At 52.1% G+C, this 19,564-nt stretch overlaps 6 protein-coding genes across 6 annotated transcripts; 1 reads left to right on the top strand and 5 right to left on the bottom strand.

Moving 5' to 3' along the window:
* Positions 1-96: 96 nt before the first annotated feature.
* On the bottom strand, positions 97-433 carry MAA_11744 (Peptidase T2, asparaginase 2; the record flags this gene model as incomplete). The annotated part of the gene is made up of 2 exons (XM_011412659.1): positions 97-141; positions 200-433. 2 exons carry the CDS (start codon positions 431-433, stop codon positions 97-99), a joined length of 279 nt encoding a protein of 92 aa, XP_011410961.1.
* A 3,923-nt stretch (positions 434-4,356) lies between these two features.
* MAA_09996 (major facilitator superfamily transporter) lies at positions 4,357-5,412 on the top strand (the record flags this gene model as incomplete). The annotated part of the gene is made up of 2 exons (XM_007827994.2): positions 4,357-4,617; positions 4,696-5,412. The coding sequence occupies 2 exons, from the start codon at positions 4,357-4,359 to the stop codon at positions 5,410-5,412; spliced, it is 978 nt and encodes a 325-aa protein (XP_007826185.2).
* A 623-nt stretch (positions 5,413-6,035) lies between these two features.
* MAA_09995 (major facilitator superfamily transporter) lies at positions 6,036-7,914 on the bottom strand (the record flags this gene model as incomplete). The annotated part of the gene is made up of 4 exons (XM_007827993.1): positions 6,036-6,623; positions 6,702-6,956; positions 7,182-7,504; positions 7,740-7,914. 4 exons carry the CDS (start codon positions 7,912-7,914, stop codon positions 6,036-6,038), a joined length of 1,341 nt encoding a protein of 446 aa, XP_007826184.1.
* A 3,313-nt stretch (positions 7,915-11,227) lies between these two features.
* Positions 11,228-12,392, bottom strand: MAA_09994 (NUDIX hydrolase domain protein; the record flags this gene model as incomplete). The annotated part of the gene is made up of 2 exons (XM_007827992.1): positions 11,228-12,134; positions 12,184-12,392. 2 exons carry the CDS (start codon positions 12,390-12,392, stop codon positions 11,228-11,230), a joined length of 1,116 nt encoding a protein of 371 aa, XP_007826183.1.
* Positions 12,393-13,468: 1,076 nt separating this feature from the next.
* Positions 13,469-14,268, bottom strand: MAA_11743 (UbiA prenyltransferase; the record flags this gene model as incomplete). The annotated part of the gene is made up of 4 exons (XM_011412658.1): positions 13,469-13,730; positions 13,844-13,910; positions 13,969-14,043; positions 14,097-14,268. 4 exons carry the CDS (start codon positions 14,266-14,268, stop codon positions 13,469-13,471), a joined length of 576 nt encoding a protein of 191 aa, XP_011410960.1.
* A 521-nt stretch (positions 14,269-14,789) lies between these two features.
* On the bottom strand, positions 14,790-19,382 carry MAA_09993 (multidrug resistance protein CDR1; the record flags this gene model as incomplete). Its single annotated transcript, XM_007827991.1, has 2 exons — positions 14,790-17,319; positions 17,371-19,382. The coding sequence occupies 2 exons, from the start codon at positions 19,380-19,382 to the stop codon at positions 14,790-14,792; spliced, it is 4,542 nt and encodes a 1,513-aa protein (XP_007826182.1).
* Positions 19,383-19,564: the final 182 nt, after the last annotated feature.

Below are 19,564 nucleotides of genomic sequence, written 5' to 3'. Positions count from 1 at the left end.
TTGAGTTGATCGCCACCCTGCGTACCAGCCACACTACCCTGATAGGGCTTCCGCCGACAGCTCGGACCAGACGCGTTCAAATCGCACCAAGCTGACTTAGAGGCTAACGCAATTGAGAAGGTCAACGTTGATCAGGCCCCCCTGGACACAATGGTTAGATTCTGGCTTTTTGAAGATATCCAAGAGGCACTAGACTCACGTTGGCACTGGTATTGCAGCAGTAAGAACGCTGATCAACATTGCAATTATTTCCTAAAACCGCGATATTGCAGAGGAGTTGGCCGATGATAGGGATCGCCGAATTGCAGCATGTCACCTTTCCAGTATTGTCGCCCCTGACGCTGCAGGTTGTAGGATCAGTACGGGCCACAACCTCGGCAGGGGCAGCAGTAGCAACAGCGGCCAAGGTGAGAACAGCAGCAATAAACTTCATATTGAAGGTTTGGTAAGAAAGCCTGGAAGTGATAAAAGAAGTGTAGTGTGGTGTTGTAAGAGGAGGTTGCAGATTGAGATGCAGGAGTTTGAAGACTTGAAGTTGACTCAAGTCGACGACGGGGAGTTTATATAGTTTTCCGAGGCCCAATGTCAAGTCCAGTCCTTCAAAAAAAGAAAAAAAAAAGCAAGATCCTAAACGGTCAAAACTTGGTAACGGCGTTAGTCACTACAGGAAGGCGTCAATAGTTTTGTTCCCCCACAAGCCTTTGTTGTCACAACTGCCGGTAGATGCCGTTGATCATACGAGCCGTCCTCAATCTCAGCTGCAGACATGGCGTGAAGTTTTCTCCCGACGATGCCTTCTGGGACGGAAAGCGTACGCGGTGCGGCCTGCTGTGCCAATATTGAACGCCACCCAATGCAACTGGGGGGGTTGGCTGGAACAACTATCTGCAGGTACGTCAGCTCACCGGTGAAAGTTGACAGAAGTCTTCCCAGGTTGGCAAGCTTTTGTTATTATGCCGTAAGTGCAGGTGACATGTAGTGTGATGGCACGTACATAAGCAAATGCGCAGAGTACCAGCTGCAGTCGCAATCTTAGATGTACCTGACATTGCCAACCGTGGTATATTGGTCCTCAACGGCCCCCAACCCAGCGTGGCGACAATGCAACAGCGACTTCCGCCATCGTTGACGTCAATATATTGACAGCTCGAGATCTCTACGCGCGACGGGCCGTGCCCCAGGGCCGCTCAGCCGCCGTGGCTGGCTGAAATTCAATATTGCGGCCGTGACAAGGACTCGCCCGTACATGTCAACTGGTACGTTGTGGCAAACATTGAATATGACATGGAGTTGCTGCCCGGAAACAATTCCCCGTACCGTGCGTGCATAAGGCTCCAGACTTTGTCTGCAGCAATACCAGTTTGGCAACGACAACCCACTTCCCGACAAGGCAGCGGCACGAATCATCTATCCGATCAATGTGGTACAAGAACAAATGCAGTCTCGTTATTTTTGGTACCCTTGGTCCCGTCCATTGTCGGCCGGCACACAGCGGTTCCACGAGTACGTGTATTTTGTGATAGCTCGTGCTCCGTGGTAAGCACTAGAGCTTCACTTTTATTCTAATCATCCCGACTTGCCAGGGACCTGGGATGGGAGCTGAAAATGCCCTTTCTACCGTTACAACGCCCGAATTTGCCCTGCGAAGATGCCGTGTGCTCAGACGGCCTCGGTGTTCTTGCTGCAGCCACCCGGGCACCTCGTCTCCCGTTTGTTGGACTAGGGATCGTCCTTGCTCCGTACCATGCGGAAGAATTCTGGTTTCGCTAGTCTTGCTCTGTACAACAGACACGGAGAAGATCGCCGGAGCTACGATCGACGATAGTTGACCGTGGTTGGAAATTCGTGTTGCCGTTTGGATGGTCCCCGAATTGATTGTGATCGTCTTCCTGCTTACTATCCTCGATTCGCCACGATATCCATTGCTTGCCGATGATGACGACGCCGGAGCTCTACTCTGCATCAGATTCTTACGCTGTTGCACGGATCTGGGCATCGGAGCCCTTGACAGAGGTCCGTAATCCTACCGAGACACTAGATTGCGCGGCGCGGACCCTTTCGATCGAGGCCTTTCTGTCCACGATCCCTTGAAGCAAGATGGTATTCGCTCCATCGTCACCGTGCATCTATACTCGGTAGCATCGTTTTTCTCAAAGTGATTACTATGTCACTCACAATTCTGGGTTGGCCTGGTCTTTTGTCGCAACGGCCGTCGTGTTTGCTGTTGTGGGCAGCTCATACTTCAAGTCTACAAACTGTCATCGCCACGCGCTCACCATTGTCATTTACGTATTTTGCCAGCTTCCTTCGATTTAGTTGCAAACACCTTGAGACTTTGATCATCCCGGCGGGAATCTTTCCCGCGCGACATTACGGTACTTGCCACGTCAGTTCTGCTGCCGCTGAAAGCTGGGTAGTTTTGTCGTTCAAGCCTTTTCCCCCCTCAACAAGATCAACCACGAGGGGAAGAATTTGAGTCTGAGAGCAAAAGAAGTGCTGAATAAGGCGCTGGAGGACTTGCCTACGGCCAGAACGGGCGTTGTAGACGAGCGTCATGACGCCAAGTTGGGAAAAAAAGTCAGACAGGTTCTCCGCCCCAAGATCAGCACGGAGGAATGATGATCTTGACGGAAGTTCGGCTCGCTACACGCCAGAATTGAATGGAGTCTGTCTTAGCATCAATTGACTACTTCTCCCGCCAGTTTCTCGAGTTGAAAGCACGAACCGAGCACGTCGTGGACGATCAGCTTTCATCACAGCCTCCGCTGGCGGTGGCATTTTCCTGTCACCTTCTCACTTCACACGAACAGACAACACAATCTGTTTGTAGCCACCGAGAAAATTATCACAGAAGGCGGCTCATTGAATTCTACCCTTGCCCGACAGTATACAGAGTTGTCGGATTCCGCGGCTCAGAGGCTGCTGAGATGCGACACAATACTGGTTCGTCAATTCTTACCCTATGATTTATAAAGTATTCCAAGTTGACAATGCATCATCTTGTATGAGAAGTCTGTCAAGAGCAGAATTTCTAGCAAGTGCGATCTCCCCGCGTTCCCCGAGCGATGCCAACATCGACAAGGTTGTTTAGACACAAGCCAGCTAGTATTGCCCATTTTTGGGTTAATGCAAGATCGACAAATTTCTTTGAGGTTGACATCTGGCAATGATGCAAAAGCTGCTTCATTCTTCAACCTTGATGTTTCGGCTGTCGCAAAGGATGCTACACTACCGGGATATCACGAATTCTGGGCGTGGTGTATCATCACACGCTAGGCAGAGTCAAAGCGTCTTCAAGATGCAGCACAAAGTAAGGCACCAATCTGATTCACCAGTCCGGGTAAAATGGTACTGGGCTAGAAATCTTAGGCTTTTTGATCTATCTGCCCCATAAAAACTACAACTTGAGACTTTTCAAGCTTGAGAAAAGTCGACCGGTTAGGCTCGACCTTGCTTTGACCTGTCAATTACCGTTGACCCGTCAAGAATCCGGGGTAGTAGGATTTACCCCAGGGCCCAAGGGTTATCCAACAAGCCGGCACCAATCTCTGGACTGCCGCGCCTATTCCCCACGTAATGGCGTCGCATCGTGATAATGCAACAGACCCGCCCCGCCGTTGACGCCCTGGACTCACCAATCGCATGTTGACCAAGTCGGAACTCACCTAATGATTCTTCCGGGGGGCTGAGTTAACCTGGAAAAGTATCAAGACACACGCTCCTTTGTTCACAATGTGTTGTGCTGCAATCTCTCGCCGGGAAATGGCATATAAGTTCTTTTCTGCTGGACGGTCAATGGGAACCCTGACCTGCCAACATCTGGCTCAGAATCAACCAACCCATTTCCGTCAAGCCCGCTGTACTACATCTTGTTCTTGAATTTCCAATCGTAAATTGTCATAATCGATTCGCAACAAAGACTCCAGATGAGCAATCGGAGAAATGAGGATTCAGCCGTTGCTGATCAGATAGACGTGCCGGGAACACTCCGTCTACTAACAAGTAACTGGCAATCCTTCCCTTTCACCATGGCGAGAAATTCACCAAGTAACCAAGTTTTCAGCCCACAATGGAGGTGGCGGCTCCGAGGACATGATACTGAGCCCAGTGCCATCCAGCGACCCCGACCAGCCGCTGGTTCGTCGCCATTGAATTTCTCCCGCGGTCGTTGAGGTACTCACCACAGACATAGAATTGGCCAACATGGCGTAAATCCCTCAACTACGGGCTTCTCACGTCCATGACGCTGGCCGTATTTACAGCGTACGATCTTGTTCCCATTTTCCCCCGTGGCGGTCAAGGCTTACATTTTACGTGCCCTACAGTCTTTCGATCCAACCAGTGTTTTGGAATCCCATGACGCAAGACCTCGGCATTACGTATCAGGACCTTGCCAACGCCCAGGCCATTCAGCTCGTTGGCTTGGCTTCCAGCTGTATCCTCTTCATTCCCCTTACCAAAAAATACGGACGACGGTCGACCTATGTCTTCTCCACGGCTCTCGTCGCAGCCTCATCGTGGTGGACGGCATACATGACAACCAAGGTGGAACTCTATTTAACAAGCCTTCTGTATGGTCTTGCGGCCTCGACTACCGACACATCAGTCGAGATGTCGGTACGTAGGACTTGGGCCATGATGGGCGCAGCATAGACAACTGTGCCAAGACGCTGACCACGAGCTTTATACTTGCAGATTAACGACTTATTCTTTGTCCATCAGAGAGCTACCGCGAATGGTATTTATGCTGTAGCCGTCATGGGCGGCAGTTTCCTTACGCCCATGATTGCCGGTGTCCAAGCCGAGGCACAAGGCTGGCGAGTCTCGTACATGACGCTCGCGAGCTTCATGACTGCTATTCACGTCATTTTCATCTTCTTCTTCGAAGAGAATAAGTGGATACCGACGATTGAGGGCACCCAGGCGTCTACTTATACTACCAATGGTAAAATTGACCTGGAGGCGGCTCCCTCCGCCACTCCCTCGACCTGGCAAAGGTACCGACATGCGATGCGGTTTCTCACTCAAACCGACGAATCGTTGTTGAAGCTCGCGATTGCCCCCGTCTACACTTGTTTCATGCCACACGTCGTGTTTGGCTGGCTGCAGCTAGCGTCCGGCGTCTGCTGGCTTGTTGTTCTCTCATCCGTTCTAACGATAGTGTTTGCCGCGCCGCCATATAACTTTAATCCAGCCCAAGTCGGCTACATGTATACCGGCCCGACAATAGGAACCATTCTGTCCTTCTTTTACGGAGGGCCCTTGACGGATTGGGCTATTGTGAAGCTGTCTCGAAGGAGGGGAGGGGTGTTTGAGGCCGAAATGCGGCTGTATCCTCTTATTCTCCCTGCTATTGTCAGCACAGGCGGTTTAATCATGTTTGGTGCGACGGCGGACAGGGTAAGAACTTGAGATTGTTTTCAGCAGGACCCAGTGGCATTGACACATCTACATGTAGGGCATGCATTACATTTATCCGAGTATAGGCGGAGCAATGTTTGCTTTTGGGTTTGGATCGACCACCGACATATCGCTTACCATGGTGTTGGATGCATTTCCACTCGTAAGTGTCTTGACTGCGTGTAATAAACATATTCCTAATTCCAGCGCAGTTGGTTGGACAAACCTTTGTTGCCATTACCTTTTTCAGATGCGCTATTAGCATTATCGGGCCTTTTACTATCACGCCATGGCTGGACAGGGTGGGCGTAACCAATGTGTTTATTATGTGTGGGTTTATAAACCTATTTATCAACAGTCTTGGTATACCCTTGGCTATCTGGGGAAAGAAGGCACGTATCTTGCTTGCGCCGAGATATCGAAAGCTGTCTGCAGAGTTGGCGGACTGCCATGTCTGACGTAATCAACATCGGTTTTCAAGAGAACTAAATTCGCCTCAAGCGGAGTCGTTAATAAAGCCGCTAGTTGGGTTAACTCGCAGCTATGTAAACCTAGTCGTAGCAAACCTATACGCTCCAACTCGTTCCATGCTCTATACACACACATATATAAAACATATATATACATATATGCGTTTAATACTGGAACCTCCACCGGGCGTCTCCATCACCCTTCCAGTCCTCTGCTCTCCCAACGTCCACAACCTCGTCAGCAACTTCCGCCCTCTGCAAATTCTGTTTCCTCAACTTCCACGCCAGCACGCTCACTACAGCAACATTTGCAACGAGATACGCCAATGCCACGGCATGACCGACAACAAATCTCGGCCCATCGTTGGATCGGTACAGCTGCGTGCCCAGAACCGCACCTAGATTTCCGATACTAATTTGCATAGCGTTTGCCGTGGCTCGCTTCGTCTGGCCGGACACATTGATGGCAGGCCAGGAGAGAACCAGCGCGGTAGCAGGATAAATGCCTGCAGCGGCGAAAAAGGTTCCCACGTACGATACGGCCGGCCGAGCCTTGGGATCTGTATTCGACAGAAGGATGATGTAGCCTATGGCAGCGACGATGGCCGAAGCCGCAATGAAGACTGCGCGTCTGGCCAGTCTCTCTGAGTATATGGCAACCGCAAGCGTTGTTACAAAGGCGAGTGCGTAGGGCGGAATGGTTAGTAACTGTGCTGTCGCTGCTGTGTATCCCAGATCCTTGATGATGGTAGGCTGATACCACAAGTCAGTTATATCGCGGGCATGCACGAGGAACTAACGCAAACATGATGGAACGAGGCCCCAACATACCAAAAACAGAGACAACGTATACAACGGCAAGCTCATGGTATGAAACCCCAGCCCATAGAGCCAACAATTTGCATCACGAAACGCGTCATAGACTGCACTCCAGCTAAACTTTTCATGGTGGGTGGCATCGCTATCCGCAGCCAAGCGACCTTGGATAAATTCTTTTTCGGACTTTGACAAGAACTTGGAGGTCTCGGGATAGTTTTCTATGAACCAGTAGGCAGCAAAGGCGATGACGATGGTGGCAAGCCCCTCCTGTGGTAAATAGTCAGCAGTCTAATGCATTCCCACGACAAAAGGGGTCTTCACTTGCCAGGATAAAAATCCAGCGCCATCCATTCTCCCAGACTATTCCTTTCATCTTGCCTATGCCCTGGATCCCCACGCAGTCAGCACCTGAAAGCAACAAGACTAATGTTGTCAAGGACCATCCATGCGGCCGGGGTCATGAAGCTCGAAAATCAACGGGGAAAAACGTACAAAGGCAAGAATGCCGCCAAACGCGCCGGCAAGAGACGCAGCGCTAAAGAAGAGCGAGATGCGGTACTGTCTCTCCCGGCGCCGATACCACATGGAAAAGTAAAAGACCACGCCGGGGAACAAGCCGCTCTCCGTGACGCCGAGGAAAAATCGCGCCACAAAGAAACCAGCCAGATTGTGTACAATGCCCAGCAACGTAGCCACAATTCCCCAGGCTATCGTGAGCGTTGGGAGCCATAGCCGCGGCGTTGTCCGTTTGAGTATGATGTTGCAGGGGATCTGGGAGCCGTTAGAAAGCGCACGTCTCGGTCCGTCGAGCATTGCTTGCCTCGAAAAGCACATAGCCGATAAAGTACACGGTTAAACCGGTAAGATACTCGTTGCCGGCTTTGTAGCAACAGTCAGCGCTTCTTCATGATGATGCGGGTGGTGAATGGCGACACGGACTTGCGTTGATGTCATTGAGCAGACCCTCGATACGGGCATTGCCCACTAAAGTATTGCATTAGCTGGACGATTCTTTCCACGATGAAGAAGATGGAGTATCTGTTGGCTTACCATTGCTGCGATCTAGAAAGGAGAGCAGGTATAAAACTCCGACTGCGGGCAAGAGCTTGGCGTCAATCTTGCGAAGTAGTGCCTTTTCGTTGATTTCCTCTATAGCAGGGCCAACACTTGGTTCAGATGGTACATGGACCTTTTCCGTGGATGAATCTGTAAAGAGATTGGCCATGACGGGCGTGAAATAGACCCTCGAGGCTGAGGCACGTGTCTTGCTTTTGCAACTGAGCAAACTTTGAAAGCTAGACTGATTGAAAATAGTTGTTTAGATACTGTAGATACTGCTGCATTAAAAGGCAATCGACGTGTTGAGCATGCATATCGCGTGCAATAGATCAAGGCGTTGCATTTGCATCCCAAATGAGTATAGCCTCACGCCATGTCGCCATTTGCAGTGGATTTTCCGTGCTGAGATCAACACCCAATCACGGTAGTCGCTGACCATGCTTGATCGACAGAGACGGAATTCAAATAACCAGACGACGTGAGTAATCGCCGCAGCTGTTACACGGAAATGGCTGGTTACCCAAGGGCTACGGTCACGAGACGTAGGGCAAAGTCCCTTATCGACTTCTTGTATTTAAAGACGTCTTTGGCGACCGAGGCATTGAGGGAAACCAAGGACCTTTGATACCAAAGACTGTTATTAGCTGAATTGAGCTATTGCTCCAAGCCCCCTTGTCACAGCAGCAATGACGAAACAGGCACATCCCGGCTCTTGTGCGTGCGGAGGGTTGGCGTCATATGCCGGCATTGACGTGTTCCGCCCGTTTTTGCCCGACGGCGCACTTGGAACTCGTGCTGGACAACTTTTACTAATGCTTGAACAATGCAGTGAAGACCTGATAGGAGTTGAGTAAATAAACAGTAATTGACAGGTTTAGTGCGCCAGCACGGTATAGGATATTATCTCAGGCCCATTGAGGAGTTGTGAGTTGAACGCTCAAACTCACTGTGGGAGCGATGGCAGCAGAGAGACAGTGAGAGCAACTATCGGCACTACAGAAAGGTCGGTCTGTGTAATTGAAAACCTCCACTTCAGACACGCTGGGTAGCAGAATTTTATAACTAAACTGGGATACGTTTTGGATGTCTAAGAATAGGAGAGTATAGAGTAGAATCAATATCAGGTAACTTGTTACAAGAGTATTTCAAGGCAAAATACAATCTTGGTGCCTTTCTGCTTCCACCTCTACTAATAAGTGGTCAAAGCAAGTTCCTTAAGCTGTGAAACGATTCTAACACGAGTGTCTATTTTGTTTTTTTCTACGGTGGACAAGGACAGCGTTTATAAGTAGACTCACTTGTATATCATCTAATGAGAGTCTTTGGTATCAAAGCTTTTTGTTTTTCATGGAGCTTCACGAATTCGGTGAGCCCTTTTGCCCTACGTCCCGTAATGAGAGCTCTTGTGTCACACCCATGTGCCAGAACGTCTTCTCGTAAATGTTTGAATATGAATAAACTCCACGTTCGGCCTAATGCCCAGTTTGAGCATCGCCATGAGCGGCACGATGTGGTTCTAAATAGTGTCATAGCCGCAGTTGAGATGAACGGCCTATACTTTCAGGTATTAATTCTGAGAAAATTAGTAAAGCTGGTTGTTCTCCGCAAGAGTCTAAATCGCCACGAGAGCAGGCTGGCTTTAAGACATACAGCCTCGGTTAAAAGTCTGCAGCTTATCATGGCCTGTAAAGCTGACGTGTAAGACAGAAGAGGCTGGGATTATTTGCATCGGCTCCAAGGGTGGCAGTCAAGGAATCCTGCCATCTAATTGCTCATAATCCTTACCGAGCCGAAAAAATCATCAGTATTTGCAGTTGAAAGGATACATTCTATCTAGCCTTGCTTGATCAAACTGATGCCATTTTAGAAATTTTCAACTTCGCCTAGTTGGTGATTGGAAGCCGTCATGTCTGAGGAGTGTAAACAATCCAGGACAAGAAAAGCATCAAGTATAATAGCCGGACTTGCGGAATTGCTAAATTCAAGGGTCAAGTTGGCCTAGTAATAAAACGGCTTGTTCAAGTCAGGTAGGGTTGCAATATCGAAGCATGCGGTCCGTCTCCGCATGGAAATGCTGGGCCGCAGCTGAAATTGAAAACTCACAGCCAGGGCTGAACCCCGAGTTCCCTCACAACCAGTACCGACTACCAATCTCAGCGACAAGCCGAGACAAAATGCAGTAGATGATGGTTGGAGCGGCCTATATGAAGTAATTCCAACCTAAACCCCGTCAGCGCTGACAGACGCTTGCTGATGCAATAGAAATCGGTCCCGGTTAGCTTGCGCCTGCTTTACAAAAAAAAGTATTATAAGAACAAGGCTTTCCCCCAGTCGGTTTTGCAACTCACACCATGGGCTTACGACCAGTTCACGTTGACCATATGCTACCCAGCCTATTATTGCATTGTTTAAACAGCCTTCTTTACCGTCTGGCCATGCACATGCGCTCTATAGCTGGTACCATTATGTATCTAGCTGCGATCCTGGGCCTGACCGCCACTGTCTAAGTTTAATGGGGAGGCTAGGCTAAGCTCGGGGCGGTAGTTTTAAAGTAAACTGGCGAAAAGGCCCTTGCTGACGCTTTATACGCGGGCTCGCACCTGAACCAAATCTACTGGGACGCCGGCAACAGTATTTACCGCCTGGAGTGCCCTGGCGCAGTTGGCGACCTCACTGCGCACGCCTATCGAGGGATACCAAGCCCAGACTTTGAGGAGGCCATGTGGACGTTTCGCGGCGGACCGCACCTAAGAGCAGGTGCCAAATGGTGTCTAGATGGCAAAGGAGGCGGGCTGGCTACGTGGCCGAACCCCCTGCATTCGCAAGTGTGCAATCACGATTGTGTAATAGCTATGTCGGCAATGACGAGAGCCGCAGGGTACGCGTGCGGTCATCTCGAGTGCTTCTCGGAACAACCCATTGCTGCTTGGTGGGAGCTCTCGGGACGTCGATATAGGGGTTTTGCTTATAGTGACCGTTTTGGCGTCACGGAGTATTCCCAATTCCCAGGGCACAATACCTGCGAGCTTGGCAAGGATCAACCCCCCAAGAACCACTGTTAGTGATTTCTGGATCATGTATGCACCATGGAGTTACGATAGACACTGCTCAGCGTCGCAAAACATTTGGAGTTGACCGTGGTATGCTGCATTTCAGGCGATCGATACGTTGTGAATTAGCGCGGGGCCCTGAGGAAAGAAAGTCTGGTTTAAATTAAACAGGAGATATCCCACTTCTTGAGAACCGTGTTCTTCCATGTGACCAAAGTCCTCCATACTACGCAGCTTTGTGTGCGAGAGCATGGCCAAGAAGTCGCCAGTGGAAACCTCTGGATTGCGGCTACCTCCCTCCCCGAAGCCTCGTCCGACTCGATTGATCTGCCAGGATCGACTCAGCATTACAGAGCTCGTTTAGATGTCTCTTAACAAGGCGCAGACCTCAAGGCAATGTTTCACACGCTGTACCGTGCCAAGTTGATCTCAAGCACAGGGAAACTCTAGCTTTCTATGAAGTCTTGCGACAATCTCAACGTAGTCCTCCTCTTCTTCAGGTGTAATAATGCCATGACGAATGAAGAAATCAAGCAGCACCAGAGCACAATTCGTCTTGAACTCCCCCCTCCTCAAGGCAGCCTGCAATTCAGGCATATCCCAGAGACGAAAATCTTCTGCTTCCAAATCATGTGGACGCGGTACAAAATCTCGAGTGACCTCAAGATCATACACGTAAATGCATTCAGGTTGCAGCAGTCCAACCTCTGTGCCAGCAGCTGCTCGCTCATCCCGAATGTCAAAGTAACTAACGGTGCCAGCACACTTGGCATTCTTCCGCACATAATCCCTAGGAAACGAGGCCTCCTCGGCCGCTTCTCGCACGATGCTCTCGAATGGTTTGTCGCCGCTGGCCATACCACCACCGGCAGTGTTGTCCAGCATACCAGGATACGTCTGCTTGTTGCTGGCTCGGCGAGACACCCAGATCTTGAGGCCACTCTCTGCGACGACGTACCCAGTCAGGTGGGTTCCGTAGGCCACGATGCCAAACAAGGCGCTGGCCGCTCGTTCCATATTGACGAGTACGCTGCGGTCCGGGCCATACACTGGGTATAGCTCATTTCTCCATCCATCGAGAAGCTTGAAGTGACGGCGTTGACGTTCTGCGGCAAGAGTCCTGGCGACGCGTTGATCCCTTTCGTCGAGCGTCTTGCCACAGAGCAGCACGATCTTGCGTTGGTGGTCGACTTTCCAGAAATCCGGCCATTGGAACCCTTGGACGGTGGCCGGAAGCATGAAGCCGAGCACTGAGGCACATCCTTCTACATGGAACTTGTAATACCCCGAGACCTTTGTCGCGTACTCGTCAGGTCGCGTTTGCGCGTACGGAAATCTTGTGGAATTAGTACGGCGCTGGTGGCTGGTACTCGGAGACTGCTCACTTGTCGCATTGTTCAACAAGTTGGAGGTTTGTATAGGTGACCATGGCTACGACGCAGGCACCGGGCGTGGAGATGGCCTGGATCGCTGAGGAGCGGTTGAAAAAGTCGTTCCTTTGATGACGAGGAGGTAGATGTTTGCCAAGAAGAGGTGCAGAAATGGAGTGAGGTGCGGGGCTTGGTTTATCTTGGGTAAGATGCCGTTGACCCATGTGTTGTCAAGTCGCACAATGGTAAGCTGATTCATTCACGTCTGTCAACATCTGGTCTCAGACTCACGAAACGATTGGTGGTCCGTTAGGGCCTTGCAAATCCCAAATGTGGACTTTGGTACGATGAAAACGTTGCTATATCGAAATTCGCAAAGTGCACGAAAAGATGAGAAATGGCTGAACTCTCCATTCACAACGTTCTAGATAACTTATCCACTAGTAACGAGTATTTGCTAAAAATAAGTAAAAAATTTTATATAATTAAAGTGCTTGATATGACAAGAATTAGGTCTAGTAAGGTGTATTTGTAAAGGGCGTTTTTGAAGAGCTAAAGTCAAACACATCAAGGTTAAAGTTGAATCAAAGTTGAAAAAACAAGCATCGTCACTAGCCAGGTCACTACGTCCGGGAAACAGTCATGCGTGCAAGCAGTGAGACAGTCCTAAATGTTAATTGTTGAAGGTTGTCTATCCAATCTTGCCGAACCAAACCAGAGGATGATGCGCAAGTCCTCTGTACCATGGTTATTGCTCAGAGGTACAAAGTTCTAGTCCGAATCATGGAACCTTGAAAATTCAAGACAATATTACCTGAAAAGCAACCTAGAATGGAAGATGGGCCGAAGAAGTCCATGACGAGACACGCGAGAAAGATGCACCCTAAGTCGGCCATGTCGTATGTACAAGCATCAGTTATCCGAGCTACTACAGGGCCAAGGTGATGTAATGTCTGGTAGTCTAGGAATTAAAATAAGCATCATCTTGGCTAGGCCAGATGGAAAATTGGGGTTGCCAGTTGTATTGCAACTCAAAATTAGCAGTCTGGAGGACCCGTTCACATATAACCTACATAAAGCAAAGATGACAATGTCGACAACTATGAATAGCATACTAGAATTCAGCTTTATCCCCCGTGACTAATTCCTCTCCTCTTCGCACAAATTCTCTTTTTCTCTTCCATACTAACACTTTTTGGCGTGTCCTAGCATTGGCCGCACTGATGCTTTGGTAAGATATCCTTGCCATCTTCGGCTCACCCTTGAGGAGGCTACAAACTGATGAACCACATTTTCTTTCTCAATCGACGGGAGCTGGAGCTGCTTCAGGATCTCTAGCCAACAGCGCCTCGACCTCAGCCCCTCTTTTTCGCCTCTCATCGAGAGAAATCTCCTCTTCCGGCGCGGCAGACCAACCAAGACGCAGTTCAGGGTACTGAAGCGGAACCTCGTCGCTTTCGGTAGGCAAGCTGTCGAGGTAGATGGGCCAAGGCGTGCCCATCCAGCCATTGCGAGTCTCATGATCTCGGCGTTGTTCCGAGGTTAGCGGATGGATAAGGATGCTAGATGAGCAGTTAGCACAGAAGCATCGCGCGCTTTTTGAGTTGGTCGGCATAGCATCTCGGGCGAGCGAGGTGAACTAGGGGTTTCAGGCTAGCGAAAGCCAGAGACGTACCTCAAGTTTCCTCGATTTGATGCCAAGTAGAAGAAGACTTCGGAGAAGGACGAGTCCGGAACCCAGACTTTATTCAAACATTAGCCCTGGCCCTTGAGAGCAACTCACAAGGTATTTGCACCTACTCTCGTATGACCCCGCAGGATGCGGCCCGATTGGATACTTGTTGACCCTGTGCAATGGAACAGCGACAAAGGCACCTGCTATTGTTAACCAAGAGCCTAGGGACGATGCTGCGTCTTGTTATTCTCACCATCACGACGGAGCCTCAATACGGCATCACGAAGAGCCAGCGCTGCAGCGGTTTCAGTAGGAGATTGCAACAGGAAATAAATATGGAAATGCCATTCCCGTGTCCTTGTTTCCACGACGGTCTTGAGGTCCTCTTGGGGCCGCGGCGCCCCGGGAACACTGATGCGGGTCATGGCCAGTGATGTAGCGCCTTGACCTGTGCCGTTTCCAGGACTTGTGAATAGACTATTTGATAGATGGTTGATGAATAACTGTGTTAGCTGCAGGGTATTTAAACTGAATTGCTAGAGGCCCGGCCACTTCTTGCTCGGGGCTCGGTTTGCCCCGTTACGTTGAAATTTTAGGCGAGCGCCTGGAGTTGGGTCTGTCAGGAAGCATGTAGCCGAGCACCGAAGCAGGTTGACCCCTCTACATGGAACTTGTAATACCAGACCCCGAGAACACGTGCAAGCACGTTGTCGGCGACTAGGGTGCGGGGATCAAGACACACCAGCAGGGCGCACCTTCCCGATCTGTCTTTTGTGCCATCAATATGACGTAACATTGAATCGGCGACTGCATTTTAATCTACCAGACTACACACTTGGTACATACCGGATTCCATTAACCAACTAACAGCTAGTAAAGAGACAAATGGACAGCATACTTGCAGATATTCAGACACCGCCAAGTAAGGTCACATCTTGTTTCCGCGTTACTTGTTGCGTTTTGGCTTTGGCACCCGAACCAGCCAGTAAAGGAACAGGGAAGCCGCAATATTAAACACGATATACACCATGCCTATCCCAAAGTCTCGCCAGCGGTGGCCATAGTCGGAGCTAATGCCAGCCAAAAAGACATTAGTGTCGGAAACAGGACAGTACCGACACTGCCCCGACGCACCGCCGCCCGCAAGATAGCCACCCCGACTGTCCAGGTACGCAGCCATGTATTCTCGGCAGCTCTGGCCGGCGGGTGCGTCAAAGACGACCAGCTCGTTGCCGTTACAAGTCACGCGCGTGTTGGCCAGGCCGGTCGACAGCACCGCCGAGACCCAGTACGTAAACGGCGACACGCGGTACATGAAGATCCAAAAGCCCGGCATGCGGTCCGGCGTGGCCAGCACGCCACAAAACAGCAGGCACATCATGAAGAGCACGTTGGCAATGTTGCCGCCCCCCTCGGCCGTGTCCATGACGGCGATGCAGGCATGCGCAAACGTGCACGTGAAGACGAGGAACTGCCAAAAGAGCAACCACATGAGCGCGCCGCGCTCGGCCGTCTGGTCCGCCGCGCTGGCGTTGTTGTTGAACCCGACGGGGTAGTAGACGCACACAAACATGACGACCGACATGAGCGTGTTCCACGGAATCTCGACGAGCACCTGCGACAGCATAAAGACCTTCCAGCTGTATGTCTTGGAGGGCCTCTCGCGCACCTCGTACAGGGAGCGCTGCGTGACAAAGTGCGGCATCTGCTGCTGCACCAGCTGGCCAAAGATGCTGAGGATGTTGAAAATGGCAAACATTTGATTCTGGAGGCCTTGGATGCTGAGCGGCGCGTCGAGGAACACGAGCCCGATGAAGAGGGAGACCGAGGTGCCCAGGATAAACTTGGAGTAAATGTACGACGGCGTGCGCCAGTACTGGTCAAAGACGCGCCGCGACACGACGAGCAGTTGGCTCCAAAAGGGGGAGGCGAATTCCCGATACAGCGCGCGACTTTGCCTTTTCGACACGTCATCGTCCGCCGCGGCGGTTGTCTTCAGCCGCTGCAGCTCCGACTGGACGTCCTGGAACTCCTTGCTCGACCGCCACGTCTCGTGCCAGTCGATATCGGTGGCGGCACCCGGCGCCGCGCCAATGACTTGCAGCATCCATTCGGCGGGATTGTCGCCGCGGGGACACGGATGCGCGCCGTTTCTCTCAAAGTAGGATATCATGGCGGAGGAGCTGTCGCCAATGTCGCCAAAGTAGATTGTGCGGCCGCCCTTGGCCAGAAACAGCAGCCGGTCGAAGCGCTGAAAGAGCATCGCCGACGGCTGGTGGATGGTGCAGAGGATGGACTGCCCTGCCCTGGAGAGCTTTTCCAAAAGATCAAGAATCGCCCACGATGTCTGCGAGTCGAGTCCCGATGTGGGCTCGTCGACGAATAAAAGCAACGGCGGTCTGGCTGCCAGCTCGACCCCGATGGTTAGTCGCTTCCGCTGCTCGACATTGAGGCCCTCGCCTAGCGTGCCGACAATGGCGTCGGCGTAGGGCTGCATGTCGAGCAGCTTGATGACCTCGTCTACGTAGGCGAGCTTTTCGGCTCTGGGCGTCGCCGCTGGCTGGCGTAGTAACGCGCTGAATTCGAGGGCTTCGCGCACCGTTGTCGTTTCGAGATGAAGGTCCTGTTGCTGGACGTAGCCCGTCTTTCGCTGGAAAGAAGAGTCGCGTAATTTACCGTCGATGAGCATCTCGCCCGTGATGACGCCCATGGATATCCGGTCCGCGAGGCAGTCGAGCAGGGTGGTTTTCCCGGCGCCCGAAACGCCCATGAGGGCCGTTAGGGTCCCCGGCTTGACCCAGCCGTCTACATGGTCCAAGATGCGTCTGGGCTCTCCCTTGATCTTGACGTCGTAGCAGACATTGCTCCAGTGGAAAACGCTCGTGGAAGCCTGGATAGCACCCCCGTCCTTGGGCACAGACTGTCCAGATTTTTCCGTGATCCTGGCGGGGGAAGAATTGCTCCCTTCCACGTCTCCCTTTTGGGGGGATGCCGGCGGCAGTTGGCCTCTCCGGAATACCAAAACCTCGCCCTTGGACTTCTTCTCGGATATATACTCCGTGGCCAGGAAGTAGACGACGTGGTTGAACAGGATAAAGGCAATCAAAATGCCTACATTGCGCCACTTGTGGCCGTGGCTGTACTTGTACAGCGTGTTGATGTACGCGTCGCCGTCGACAAAGTCCTGCCCAATGACGGACCCGACCGCCGAGCAGGCCCTGTTCGACCCTGCGATATCCTCGTACCCGGCCACGTCGGCGCTGGGGACGAAGCTGTTGCACTTGAACTGCCGCCCACTAAACTCGTTGATCATGAGCGCTTCGAATCCGTAGGCCACGGGGTCCAGGTAGTTGATCCATCGGCACCAGCCGAGCATGTAATCGACGGGAATGACGAAGCCCGTAAATATGACGAGCGCGAGGATCAGTACCGACGCAGGGACCATGGCTTGCGATAGAGTCCGCGAGAGCGAGGCACTTGAATCATTGTGAGAATGGGCCCCGACAAACAACCGGGCGTGGACTTACATGGAGCGGAAAATGCCAGACATGGCAAGAACCATGAGAAACGAGACGAAGAAGAAGAAGAAGAAGGCACCGGGTGTGCGATTGAGATTCGTCATAAAGTACAAAATGAGGTTATAAAAGACGCTATTCATAATCTTGTAGGGCATGTCGACGATGATGGACGAAAACGCCTCGGCAGACGGGTGATGGAACCCATACCGGTTATGCTTCTCTACAATCGGCCGCTGCGCATACTGCGTCAGGATCTCGAGCGCGCTAGAAAAGGCATTCGCCAGAATAGCCACAAACAGCAGCGCGCCGCGTTGGAAAAAGCTCGCCGTCGTGGGCTGCAAGTCGTAAAACAGCGACGATATAATCAGCGCCGTGATCGAGTTTGCGACGAGGGCAAAGATACTCAGGCTCGGGTCTCCTGTAAGACGCCTCCATCCTCGCCAGAGACACAGCTTGATTTGCTCCGTGTACGACAGGATAAAGGGCGACCTGGCCCGCTGCCCCTTGGCCTGCTGCTGCCGCTTATTTTGCCGAAACGCGTCGGCGTCGGCGCCGCCCACCGGATGCGCCCGGTTGAACGTGCCAATGTCCGCCAGCAAGCTTCTCCTTTCCGGGCTTTCCAGCCAGCACCGGGCGAATTCGTCGGGGGTTCGCGGCGCGCGGCTCTCGTGGCCTGGTTGGACGATTCGCTCCGACGGGGCCGTCATGGACGTGAGGAAGTCGGGCGTCGTCTGCCTGTCGGGGCAGGCGAAGCCGAGATTGACAAAGTACGCCTTGGCTTGGCCCGTTGGCCCAAAGTAGATTTGCCGGCCTTGGTAGAGCACGAGGACCTTGTCGAAGAGGTCGTACGCGCTCTGGGGAGCCTGGTAGATGGACACGGCGCTGGTCCGGCCAAACACGTCCGACTGCAGCCGCAGCGTTTTGCAAAACTCAATGGCGTTGGCCGAGTCGAGGCCGCGGGTGGAATTATCCCAGCATTGGAGCGGCGCGCTGGACAGCGTGGCCTCGGCAATCGTCACTCGCTTCCTTTCGCCGCCCGACACGCCGCGGATGTACTCGTTGCCCACGCGCGTATTCGCCGTGTGGCTGATTCCGTACATGGCCATGACCACGTCTCGATAGTGAGCGGAGAATTGGCTTCGCGATACGCCGGACGGTATGCTGTGCGGCTGTCTGGCGCGGGCTGCAAAGGTCAGGGTGTCTCCGACAGACAGCATTGGAAAATGGACATCGACTTCGGCCGTGTAGATGGCCTCTCCTTTGTGCTGGGAGTGCATCTCGTGCGCGGATATGCCTTGGTAGTTGAACGAGGCCGACTCGTCGATGTAGATTCCGTTTGTTTCTCCCGAGATGCTCTTGAGAAAGGTGGTGCAGCCGGCGCCGGGGGGGCCAAGAACGACGAGCATCTCGCTTGGTTTCACGACACCGTCGAGACGGCGGAGGATGTCGACCCTTTGCACATTGCCCCGGCTGTTGCGTGTGCCTATCCTGCTCATCAGGCCGCGCAGGAAGCCGCCTGCCACCAGCCATATGTTGCCGACGTCTTTCTGGTAGTCTGTCTCTTGGCCAAAGCCATACACATTGAGGTTGGTGAAGGAGAATCCTGCGTGGCGAAATCCAGAACCAGATTCAGTCGCCGCCTGCGCCACCGTCTTTGCCCAGGTACGGGCATTGAACTTGGGCCCGTTTGGATTGAGAGGGGAGTCAGGATCATCGTTTCCAAATATGCCTCGAGCATCACTGTCAATAGCCACGGAGGAATTTCGAGTATAACGACGAGCAAGGTCCTGCACAAGAGAGTCTCTCCTGTTGGGCTCAGGGTCGGCGGTGTCGCTGTCAGTCTGGCCCGTGACATTCGGTTCAGTGGCAGGATGACTTGCTTGGTCATGACTAGCCGTGGCATGGCGGGTATTTTCTCTCATTGTAGGTCCGCCCGTAGCTGTTTCGAAAACCGTCCGCTCGCTGCCTTGTGCTGACGTGCTCCGGCCCGGGATGGACACGGAGTCACTTGTCTGGTCCATCTTGGCGTGTGATGGAAACAGCGCTCTCTGAGCCTCTGATGGCCGACTCTGCAAGGATAACGTGAGGCTACTCGGTTTAATGGGGCAAGGTATGATGGGGTTGCAAGTAAGCTGAGAACAAACGGGAGAATTATAGGGAAAATACGTTGAAAGAAAAGTTGTTGCGTGGAAGAAAGAGACAA

Source organism: Metarhizium robertsii, assembly GCF_000187425.2.
Source record: "Metarhizium robertsii ARSEF 23 chromosome Unknown MAA_Scf_16, whole genome shotgun sequence".
In the NCBI taxonomy this organism is placed as follows: domain Eukaryota; kingdom Fungi; phylum Ascomycota; class Sordariomycetes; order Hypocreales; family Clavicipitaceae; genus Metarhizium; species Metarhizium robertsii.
Note: the sequence above shows the minus strand (reverse complement) of the source record. Positions and strands in the feature narration are given on the sequence as shown.